Source organism: Uloborus diversus, chromosome 6 (genome assembly GCF_026930045.1).
Source record: "Uloborus diversus isolate 005 chromosome 6, Udiv.v.3.1, whole genome shotgun sequence".
NCBI classification, from domain to species: domain Eukaryota; kingdom Metazoa; phylum Arthropoda; class Arachnida; order Araneae; family Uloboridae; genus Uloborus; species Uloborus diversus.
In genome coordinates this window covers 110,265,870-110,278,478 of record NC_072736.1, presented here as the reverse complement: position 1 = coordinate 110,278,478, position 12,609 = coordinate 110,265,870, and the positions used below count along the sequence as shown (strand labels likewise).

The 12,609-nt window shown below is 31.4% G+C and overlaps 1 protein-coding gene across 2 annotated transcripts in view; it reads left to right on the top strand.

The window, feature by feature from the left end:
- LOC129223905 (synaptic vesicle membrane protein VAT-1 homolog) overlaps positions 1–12,609 on the top strand; it is a 36,816-nt gene that overhangs the window by 14,222 nt on the left and 9,985 nt on the right. Inside the window, exons 5-7 of one of the 2 annotated variants that reach the window (XM_054858282.1) lie at positions 6,356–6,445; positions 7,937–8,181; positions 10,718–10,825. In XM_054858282.1, coding sequence (XP_054714257.1) covers positions 6,356–6,445; positions 7,937–8,181; positions 10,718–10,825 — 443 coding nt within the window. The remainder of the gene's footprint in view (positions 1–6,355; positions 6,446–7,936; positions 8,182–10,717; positions 10,826–12,609) is intronic. The other variant, XM_054858283.1, reaches the window with a different exon arrangement.

Here is a 12,609-nt window from a genome sequence, read left to right as displayed (position 1 = left end):
GAGGGAGTAGGAGTAGTTTATTACTTGAACATTTTAGATGAATATTTATTTGAGCATGGTTATGAAGCACAAAATTAATTTAATGAGCGAAAAGAAATCGAAATCTAATTTAATCATTGAAAGAGACCCAAATCCCATTTATTTGCTTGAACAAACGTGCATCTTATTATTTTAGCGCTATTGACTATTTAAGAAAAAAATCACATTAAAATCTCTTTCAATGTCTGTTACATGAGTAAGATTCTTTTTCTAAATCAATTATTCACAAAATAACTTGAAACTAAATTGGATGTGTAATGGCCAGTGGAAGCATAAGTAGAGAACAGGTCATAAAAGACCCCAGCTCCAGCATTACTTTGTTGAACTGCACAGGAACTGTCAGTATAAATCTTCAACCACTACAGTTTTCGTTACAGCTCATTAATAGTTGCATAAAAGCATTGGACTTACTTCTTGCTACATTGCAGCTTGTATGTCTTTATAACAGCTGGCACAAAATCTGTGACCACTTTAAAAATATCATTCTTACAACATTGTATGTCTTTCAAACTGATAGCAAAAGATCTGTGTCCACATAAAATTCTCACATTCTTACAATATTGCAGCTTGTATACTTTCAAACTGCTGGCACAAGATCTGTGACCACTTTAAAATTATCACATTCCATTTGATTGCAGAATGCAAGATTTTCAGGCTCCAAACTAAGGTTGCACATTACAGTGGGTCGAAAAACATTTTTTTTTTCCTAATCAATTTCTAATAGCCAGAAAAACTTGTGCCTTGGCATCCTAATTATGTGTAAAATAATGTAAAAAATTTGAAATCACGCAAAAACCCTCAAGTTGAGAAAAAATCGGCAATTTTTAAAGGCGTATATGTTTTTCAAAAAATAATTTACTTCATTTCTAATAGTATAAAATAGTTTGTAGTTCCTGAAATGTATAGAAAAACTTGCGGGTACATTGTTGATCATTTGAATTTGAGCAGAAAGCCTTAAAATACCATTTTTGAAGTAGTAAAAGTCATATTATTTAAAAAATTTTTAGGCTGACATAAAGCTATAAAAATATACTATTTAACTTCCGTTTTAATGTTTTAAATACATTTCTCTTATGATGAAATGACTGAGGACTCACCACGCATAGGGCCGCCATTTCAAATTTTTCCAGGGGGGGGGGGGAAGGTTGCAAATTCAATGGAAGTTTCAACGCAAAACAATAAAACTCATGCCTACCCAAATGTAAATAAATTTATTTCTCAAAACCGTGGTGTGGTGGGGGAGGAAGGAAATGAACCACTCCCTGACCCCTAAAATGACGGGCTCAATCACATGGCGGTGGCAGCAAGGCGAGTCCCACTCAGCACTTTACCCAATCAACCAACCAATTTGGATTTCATTCATTATTCTGAAGTTCTTTAAATTCTGAATTCGTATTAAATGTTCTTGATCTAATTGTTATTTATTATGAAAACCTTCTCAGTTTTCACCCTTGCAGTATCTTACTTCATCCTCTGTCACAAGTTATGCTCACCTCTTACCGACTGAGTATGGTATCAAATATTCAAGTTATGGCTGGGCTTTGGCTTTCAATAAATATTAAACATCTGTTTTAATGTTTTACTTATTCTCCATTATGTTAAAATGATTCAGGACTCACCATGTGGATTTAGCAGCAACTAGAGTTCTCGTCCCCCCCCCCCTCCACACACAAACACCCTACTCAACCAACCAACAATTTGTGTGTGATTTTTCTGTTAAGAAATATTTTACTTAGTATCAAATTTTTTACTAAAGATCTTCATCTCAATGTTGTCTACTCAATAAAACCAACTGGGTTTTCTTGCCAGCAAACTTTTCCACCAGTCTTTGTCGCAAGTTTTATACATCTCTCTACTGGTCGAGTATGGCACAGAAATTTCTCATTTTTGTTGAAATTTCCATACTTCGAGCAGAAAAAGTTCAGCAAGTGATCCAGAATTAACTGTTAAGAATCAAGGGCACCCATATGCAAAATTTTAGGGGGGGGGGCTCAGAAATTTTCCCCATTGTTTCGCAGAATATTTTCCCCATGGAAACAGATTTCAGTACAGATTAGTGATATTAAAATTTGATAGATTTAATAACTTATTCATTAATGGGTGGAAAAGAAATTTTTCTGCATTTTTGCAATGAAAAAATCACTAAAAGCAAGGAAGTTCTCATTTCAAAGGGGGGGGGGGCTTGAGCCCCCCTTTCCCCCCCCCTATATGGGCACCCTTGTTAAGAATCCCAGACTCCCTAGTCAGTCCCAATGGTTAACTATGCTAACTAGGTGTTAGGACTTTAATGTTTCCCATATTAGTCCAACAAGCGTAATGCAGATACTGGAAAAATTATAGTAAAGACCTAAGCTCCTGTTTGGTTTGATATTAAGGTGCATTACACCGTGAAACATGGTCCGAAGCATATACTAAAGGTCATTCAAAGAACAAGACATTTACCGAATAACATTAAAAGAAATCCTTGATCCTGTCATTCATAGAAATTCGTTCTTTTGTCATCCAGAGAATATGATATGGCGATGATATTGGACTACACACAGCACATTCGAGAATTAGGCTACAGGAAAATACTGAAAGCCTGAAATGAGCCGCCAGGACTCTTCAAGCTTTCATAATTAATTTTCAAGCCACATATTATCCTGAACTTATTGATCGCCTCAAGTGTAAGCTGATACCACTACCATTGTTGTCAGATATGGAAACAAAAGACTTTGAACTTCATGGAAAATCAAAGCCTTGCCATAGCTTGAATATTTAATACCACACTCAAACGATAGAGAGATGTGCAAAACTTGTGACACAGGCTGCAAAAAACTATTGCAAGTATGAAAACCCAGAAGGTTTTCATAGTAAATAACAATCAGATCAAGAACATTTGATACGAAGTCAGAATTTAAAGAACTTCAGCATAATGAATCACACCCAAAGTGGGTGGTGAGATGGACTCGACTTGCTGCCACCGCTTTCTATTAGGCCATCATTTAGGGGTTCAGGAGGTGGTTTGTTACCCCCCCCCCCTCCAATACTACGGCTTTGAGAAATAAATAAATTTACATTTGGGCGGGCGTTAGTTTTGCTGTTTTCCGTTGAAACTCCCATTGAATTTGCATCCATTGACCTCCCCCCCCCCCCCGGAAAAATCAGAAATGGCAGACCTGCAACGCGGTGAGTCCTGAGTCATTTCAGCATAAGAGAAATGCATGTAAAACATTAAAACCGATGTTTTATAGTATATTTTTATAACTTTATGTCAGCTTAAGAATTTTTGAAATAGTATGACTTTTACTACTTTAAAAATGGTACTTTAAGGCTTTCTGCTCAAATTCAAATGATCTAAAATGTGCCCGAAGTAAATTATTTTTTGAAAAAAATATACATCTTTAAAAATTGAAAATTTTTTCTATTTTTTCTCAACTTGAGGGCTCTTGTGCGATTTCAAAAATTGTTTATAAATTTTATATTTTTTTCCCATTTTTAGGATGCCAATGCGCAATTTTTCCGCTCCATTAGAAGTTGATTTGAAAAAAAGTGTTTTTCGTCCCACCTTATTGTACATGTATTTCAGGTTCAACAACTCGTGCAAAAAAACCTGCTTGAGTTTTAAGCTGCTTTGTCTGAGCTTCTCCAAGTTCCAGAGGGAAATACATATGTTTAGATTAGTGTTCACTCTCGAAAAAAAAAAGGGCAGGTTGCTGGCATTTGAAAGGGGCACTATTTCAACGTGGTGTCCCCCCACCCAAGACCAATGATGCACCACTCAAAAAGCACTGAGACCCCCCCCCCTAAAAAAAGAGGAGAAATAACACTTAAAACACCTTGCAAAAATTCAAACAGTCTAGTCTGCACCATGCACCCTCCCCCTCAATCGCTGTCACCACTGACTTTAGTATTAAATATGATTTTATCTAGAAAATGCACTTGTCTTCAGAATAGGGTTGGCTCCCCCACTCCCCCCCCCCACACAAATGCCAACTAAGCTAAGCACATTTTCCACACTCTATAGGAACATTTAGCTTCACTTTTCATGCCATAATTTTGACTACTGGGCTTTAGATGTTTTCCAATACTTTTTAGGCCATAATTTTAACTACCTATAAGAGTAAAACAAATATAGGCATTTCAAAACCCTTTGAATTTTAATTTAAGAAGAACAGTATTTAATTACTGATCACCCCTTCCTACCTAAGAAACTGCCTAGTAATGTGCATTGTGCCATTAATTATTTTAGTAGACATCAAAATCATTATGAGGGTAATTTCTCTTTCTTTAAATATATTACACTTCAAATAGGATAATTAAATTAAAATACTGTGTGCAGTGCTTCATAAATGCAGTTGTAGCAAGGTGCAAAACAAAAAAGACTTTATTAGAGTTCTATTTCCTAGTCTTGGAGTCGTTCAAATTCATAACACAAATGTGTTTGCGGATGTATGCGTTGCTAAATGCAATGGCATAAGCAGCTTGGGCCAAGGAAAGATTTTTATCTCAGACAATATTTTGTGAAAATTTAATATACCGGCATTTTAATTTTGTGATTTCTTTAAAAATCAATTTTATAATATTTATAAAAGAAAAAGAAGCAGTGCAAGATCATTTTAGTTGGAAAAAGCACAAGCATGTCAAAAGTATGCTTTTTATTATGTCAATAAGTGTTTTAAATAATCTGTTATATGAATCACACACAACACACATATACAAAGATAATAAAAATGCTTTGCAAAAAGGAAAGAATTGTATGAACGCCCTGTCAAAGCAATATGTTTCCACATCAAACACTATTTGGGGGGGAGGGGGCAGGGGTAAAAAATTTAAGATATTTAAAAAATACCCTTGCCTTTTAGCTCAGTAAGCTTTGTACTATGTTCTTCCTAGGAAACAATCAGAAAGTTAACTTTCCAGAAACAGATGTGAAAAGATTGCTACACAATCAATAGCAATGCGCTAAAATTAGCTAAGCCTAATTTCCACGTGCATACGAAAAACGGACACAAAGGGCTGAAATGTTAGGAAAATGTCCTATTCACTCTCTCATTGTTGATTCTCAGAAGACCAAGAATGGGAAGGAATGAAACAATGATCTCTCTATTAACAGAGGACCCTACTCCTTCCCACAACCTTTCAAAAACCCACCCTCAGTAGAAGAAAGAACATGCCTTTGTTTTCTACTGATAAGCCTGTTTGAATTCTGAGAATCTCATCCCCTCTTTGCCTAGGTATTTGCTTCCCCTTTTGGTTATGGAGCCGTTTTCAGGGTGAAATTCTGGGAACAATGATAAGACATGGGCGTTTTTGCAGACGATCGTTAGACAAATAAAATTGCCCCGATCTCGCCGCAGGTCCAAAGGATGCTTGAGGCATCTTTTTAAAAACACAGGGTGCAATTTCTTATTTTTGAAAAGGGAGGGGCGCATTTCACGACCTAAAAGAAGGGCAGGGCGCATTCTGCTGATATGGAAAAGGGCAGGGCGCTGCGCCCTTCAAAAACGACCTAGCGGGAACACTAGTTTAGATGTACTTTAGATTTCCTCCCATAGCACAACAGCCTTTTTTTTTTCAACTATCCAATTTCTAAGCACTGCTTCCATAATAGTTTTCAGTGCTCTGGTCATAGGCGGCTTGTACGGGTGGGCAACTGCCCCCTCACTTTTCAGAGTTAAAAATCAAATCAGTCATTAATTTAAAAATGATTTTCATTGAGTGGGATTGATTTACTTTTTGAAAGTAAAAACTAAAAGTTCCAAAAAAATGAACTTTTTCACCTTATATCGTAAGAATGAAATTTTAAAATGGAAGTGGAAAATCTACGCGGTGGCCATCCGTTCCGATTTTTGATGCCATATTTCACATTTATAGGAACTATTAAGTCAATAATATTAATAGCCAGTAATATAGCCCAATTTTACAGAAGAAAAACAGCTTCTGAGGTTATGCCCTTACTTTTTTGGTGCACCAGCTGCCTATGGCTCTGGTGATTGGATGAAGGGCTTGATTGCAAAAAGTTCCAATGACCTCCTAATTTCTCTGGATGTACTAACCAAAGGTTTACAACAATATCTAAGCACTACTGATATGTATAAAATTCAGAGTAGATCAAGAGCAACCCACTTACAACCTGCAAAACACTTTAAACTGCCTTTTGTTTGTTTCAAACTGTTGCTTCTATAAAAAGTTACAATCAAATATCAGGCCAAAATAAAGAAACTTATCTGCTTGCATCTCTTTCTTCCCTGCCATGCAGAGATTTTTCGTAAGCAAGAGGGAAACTGTAGTTGTATGTCATGTTTGGTTTTAATTAATGTTTTGTTATTTCCAGGTGTTCATGTCATTCTTGATTGTCTTTCTGGAGTGGATTTCATTAGAGCACAAAATTGTTTACGACACATGGGTCGTATTGTTCACATTGGTATGTAACACGTACAAAATGTTTAGAAAAGTATCAAAATATTTTTCATTAGTTAAAGAATCTTGGTTTCATTTTACTTAAATAAAGCTATTGAAATATTATGCATAATAGAGTAGTATTATACCTCTATTATGTATATTTTATTTATGCATATCTTATTCATTTGTATTATGTACTCTACTATGCATATTTCCCTTTTATCATACATAAATTTAGTGGTTTTCTTTTAGTTGTGAATAATGATACAAGATTGTTTTGTATTTTCAATAGTAGATCAAATACATGTTTGTTGTGCTTTGGCTTGATTAAAATTCGATAGAAATTCAAAAGATGCAAAAAAAAAAAAAAAAAAAAAAAAAAAATATTTTTCATAAAAATAATAGTAGGATTTAAAAAAAAAAAAAAATCTTTATTTTCTGTTTGAAGATTTTGAATGAAATTTGTTTGTTCAATGTATTTGGAAAATGCAGAAATTATTTAAACCCTCAAAGAAATGGATAGTTGTCCCTTCTTGATTAGATTTCAAATATGTAAATTTGCATAATTTTGGAGTTGAGATTGAGTTTCTATGAAAATATAGTTGTGTGTTTCTATCTTTCTTTCTGGATACATAACAAATTAAGAGGAAAATGGTGGAGAAACATTAGTAGCTGAGGTCACCATCCTTTTTACCCCTATCACACAGAAAACTTTTAAGGCAATCCATTTCTTCTACAAATTTCAATATTAAGTTCATAGTGGAGTTTGTTACAATGACCCCTCCCCCCCCCAGGAAAATTTCTAGAAATATGCAGATTCCTGAGTTAAAATAATAATAATTTGATAAATAATTCCTTTTTGAGTTGATAATCAGAAAAAATGTCTCATAATTTAATTGAAATAAATAAGAAAAATTCAGAACTCTTTTGTGAATTTTCTAAGAAAATGGTTGCAGGTTTTTTGAAATCAGGTTAAAAATTATGTACATTTTCATGATGAGACATGATTATGTACCTACTATTTTATGATTTACATTGAACTTATAGATGTATATGGTTGAACCTCTGAAAATTATTGGATACTTTTTTCCATAGATGATATAAAATCACTTTCAACACAAAGAATTTTATGCATCCCCAAATTTGTAATTAAAATATATTTCATATAAAATTTAAAAGCACAATGTCTGTTCTGATAAATTTAAAGTATTATTTATTCATTGGAAGACTAAAACAATGGCACCACTAGAAATCATGTTGAGAGAAACATTCGATTTGCTTTTTTTTTTCTCTTTGTGTTCCAAGTAGAAAAAATGACTTTATTTGAAGAAAATTTTGTGGAAAAACTATATAATTTCAGATTTGTCCAACTATTCCTGCTGTCTACACTTTATATAAAAAATAATTATAAAAATACTAAACTTTATTTTTAAACTAATTGTTTATTTTGACAAATAATGGCCAATATGTATTTATTTTTAATGCATTTATAGTGTTTCTTCTGTATTTTCAGGAATAAGCAACATGATAAATGGGGAAAAGAGAAATATATTACAAAACTTGAAAGTTTGGTGGCAAACAAAAAATATAAACATATTCAATGTAATAATGAAGAATCATGGAATATGTGGTCTTAGCATAGCATCCATATTTGAAAACGAGCCTGAAACCTTTAGGAATACTCTTGAGAAAATTATGAATCTTTACAATGATGACAAAATAAGTCCCCGAATTGATTCTGTTTGGTCTTTTGATGAGGTATGACTTTTGTATATTACATTTAAGTATAGTCCATATAATCACATGAGAATAAAATAAAGTGTACATATTTTTAATTTAAACTTACAGTGTACAATTTTATTTTCTGAAAATATTATTGGTCTTTTTTTTAAACAAAATATATATATATATATATATATATATATATATATATATATATATATATATATATATATATATATATATGACTTATACTAATAGTCAAAGAATAACAGTTAGATCACATTATTTGGCTGCAAAATGTCCTGTACGTAATGGAAAATCATGAAATATTTATATTTTTTTTACTGTAATGAGATTTAAAAATAATAGAAAACTTGACATATGTATTTTTACAGCAAAAATAAAAAGTAAATATTTTGAGATTTACTCTTATGTAGCAGACATTGCACAGCCAAATACTGTGCAAAGACCTTGTATTGTTTCCCAAGGGAAAAACCTTGATAAATTTTATCACCTTTTTGGCTTTTAACAAGCCTTATGTTGATTTAAATAATTATGTGTGTATGAGCAACTATGAGCAAATATTCTGCTATTATTTTTTTTTTTTTTTTTCGAATTAGTCAATAAGCTTACAAATGAAAAACAAATAACACTAACAATGTGTTTTACCAGCACTACGGTAAAAAGCAAACTTTACTGATGAATATTTTTTTATGATTTCATGAATAATTTGTTTTTTTTATTTTTTTTTATTGTAACATTGTTGAAAGCCAATTTTTCCAACGAAATTTTTTATTTGAAATAGAAGTATAGCATAATTTGCACCATTTTCCCTTATTATGTTTCCAGCATTACGTTTTAACATTCATTTTTGCATCATGTTATGTTTCATCACTGATATAGAAGAAAATTCTTTTATAATTTATAAAAGATATTCAAAAATTTTAGATTTTATTTTTTCTCTTAATTTTTATTCCCATATAATTTTATATACTCTTCCTCTGTGTAACATTTGCAAAATACCACTTCCTTCCGCTTTTTCACTTTGTTTGATTCAAGACAATCATACCAGCATTTACACATATGCTGGCCTACACAAGCATTTTACATTGCAAAAGTAAAAGCTTGTGTAGTATGATAACAAATATTGTTACTTTTTAACGCTTATGCTACATGAGGTTAAAACTGACCCAGATTCCAAAACTCTGAAAAGTTGTAAATATGCATGTAGAACAGTTGCATAGCCAAAAGTAGTTGAAGAAAACTTGCTCATCTCCCCCCCCCCCCCCCATCATTCATATTATGTGACTGAAGTAATAAAAAAACTTTTCCTGAAAAAGGAAAAATCTGCATAACTGCTACCAAAGCAAAATTAGCAAAATGCTGAATTACATTCCCTGGTTGCATATTTTTACTAAGCATGAAAAGAAGACAATAATTATGGATGACATTTCAGATGTAATTCTACTCTATTGCATCCCATTTAAATATAAACAAGATATTTTCAGAAATAAGTTAAGCCGAATTATGTGGCCTGTAATTCTTATTCTTTCAGCAAAAACATTGCATGAATAACTCATAGTTTGAAATCGAAAACAAGGATAACATTTTAAGGAAAATTTGGTTTTGGAAAAGAATTTGGAGGTTATTTAAACTATATATATATATATATATATATATATACAGAGAGAGAGAGAGGCATTCTCAGTCATGAAATTCCATAAGTGCTATGTAGAGTTTTGACAAAGAAAATTTATACAAATTTGCTTCAAATGAATCTGTATTGTAAAAGTTTCTATTATGCCTGCAAGATCCCTATAAAGGTTTTGATTATGCCTACATGATCCCAAAAATAGTACTTCTTATCTTAGTTAACAGAAATTGCATGTTTGGAGCTTTTCTCTAAAATGAAAGTCATATTTTATAATTAAAAAAAATATATTTTATAAAACCAACTTGATGCAGCTTTAAGTTAATCATTTGACCTTACAGAAATGCCAATCTATTTTTCTTTTTTCATAAAAGGAAGTGGGGAATAGTTTATAATATGTTTATAAATATTTAATTTTTTTCAAGCCCGTGTCTATTATTACATCTAGTACTAAATGAAGGAACAACACAGAATAAATCAAAATTACATCTAGGGTGAGGGCGCAATCAAATCTCCACCCTCAGACATATACAGTAATAGTCTGGTTTTATTATTTCTATTTTTTTTCTACCAATCCGTGAATTACTGTTCCAAGTTTAACAAATGTCTCCAATGGTCAAAGTTCAAGTTTGTACTCTTGAGTCTTTTTAGGCATATGGTAATTATTTCAGTATCAATGATCATCACATCTTTTTATAATGTCTCAAAATTGGCAAGAACCTTTTCCCACTTAAATTATGGAGTATAAAAATAATTTGAAAGGGGGAAAAAAAAAAGATGCAAAAAATTCTGTGAAAACTGTTTAAAAAATGCTCAAATATAATATTTTACTACAAAAAACTTTAGTTTTGTTAAATTAATAGCAGTTTTTATTTTTAATTGATTATAATTCATAGTCATCAAAAATTTGTTTACTTGCAGGTTGTACAAGCAACAAAGTGTATGGTAGAAAGAAAAAATATTGGGAAAATTGTGTTGTTACCGAAGAAAGATGAAAACACTGAATTAGTGGAAACATTTCAGAATTAAGTGCAAATAGTTTTTTATGTATTTTAATATCAAATGCAAATTACTTACATACCAGCCAAATCTTATTTTTGGCAAAAGTTTTTAGAATTTTAAACTGCTTTTGGATTTAAGATTACTATCTCCTAATTTTTATTTTCTTTAAAAAAACATTTCTCTCTTTTTCGCTCAGGTTACTTTCTTTATTTACTTATCCTGCAAGTGGGGAAAATGATCTGCATTGTCCATTTTTTTGATATTTGTGACAAAGCATTATTTTTTATGCATTTTTTCTAATACAGTGAAGCACCGTTTATACGTTTTTAGTAATAATACGTTTTTTAAGTTGGTCCCTGTGAGTCAAATACATATCAGCGTATATACCTATTATACGTTTTTTCATTTATATGCTTTTTTCATACAGTCCCTTCAAAAATGTATAAACGGTGCTTCACTGTATTTCTTTGTAAAGGCATTTCTCCAAGCTTCCAGTGATAACTATTTTTGTACTATAATTTTATAGCTATGAAAATTCAAGCTGAAAAAGGAAAGTAAATTTTACAATTTGTTGATCCTGAAATTTTTTATATTAAAATTTTAACTAATTTTTACTTTAAAAAAACCTTATTGCAGGCTGATTTTGTTATATATACAGTGAAGCACCGATTATACGTTTCTCTTTCAAACATTTTTAACAATTATACCTTTTTTAATTTCGTCCCTGCAAAGTTTAATACATATATTAACAAATACCTACTATACATTTTTTTCAATTTTCGCTTTTTTCTCACTGTTCCTTCAGAAACGTATAAATGGTGCTTCACTGTATATGCTATTTCAATGAATTTTATTATTTCATATGAATTATCTACCGTATTACCCCGCATTATCCGGCATGCCGGAAAAAAATGAGGACCAGCAATTCTAATTTTCCGGCATGCTGGATAATTTGAGGTTTATTTTGCAACAAAACAAAAGTAAATTTCCCCATTCAGTTCCAATCAGAAAGCAAACCACTGAAAGAAAAACATAAATCCCGAAAGTAACCTTCTTTCAAAAAAAAAAAAAAATGTGTATTGCATATGGTGTTTGTTATTTATGGTAGGTCATTAGTAATGGATTTAATTATATGCCAATAAAGTAATCAATTCAGAAGCTATCATCATTATTGCGATTTGTTCGTAATAGTTTTAAATAAATTATATTAGGTTCCTTTTAGAGAAGTAAGTTTAATTTTTATTCATTTAATAGCTATATTAAATTCTTTAGCACTGGTTTAGAGGCGGTAACTTACTGCTTGAATGTTTGCTTACTTAGTTTTAATTTAATTTTTATAAAATTATTTGTTATTAAACAGTATTTTTCTTGTTAAAATAACAAATGATATTGTTAGTAAATATTTTTACAAATTAAACTGTTTATTAATACTAATAAGATATGTATAGAACTTATAATTAATTTTTAAGTTGAGAACATATTTTTTTCATAGTATTAATTTTTTTTCCTAACCTCAATTTTTCTGGCATGGCGGAAAGGACCAGGCAAAGTGTTGTTGAAAATCTGGTGACCCCCCTAATTTTGCGGCATGGCGGATAATGGGGGGTAATACAGTATTTTGAATCTCATTTACAAAAAACTTATTTTACATAAAAGTAACAAGTGTGTAAGCAATCCTTTTTCTATTACATGCTTTGATGCTCTATTATTTGGTATGTATACAGATATAATGCACAGTAAAATACGTTTGACACAAAAACGCTTGACATGAAAATTCAGTTTAAAGGAAATTACAACTACGCAATTTAATA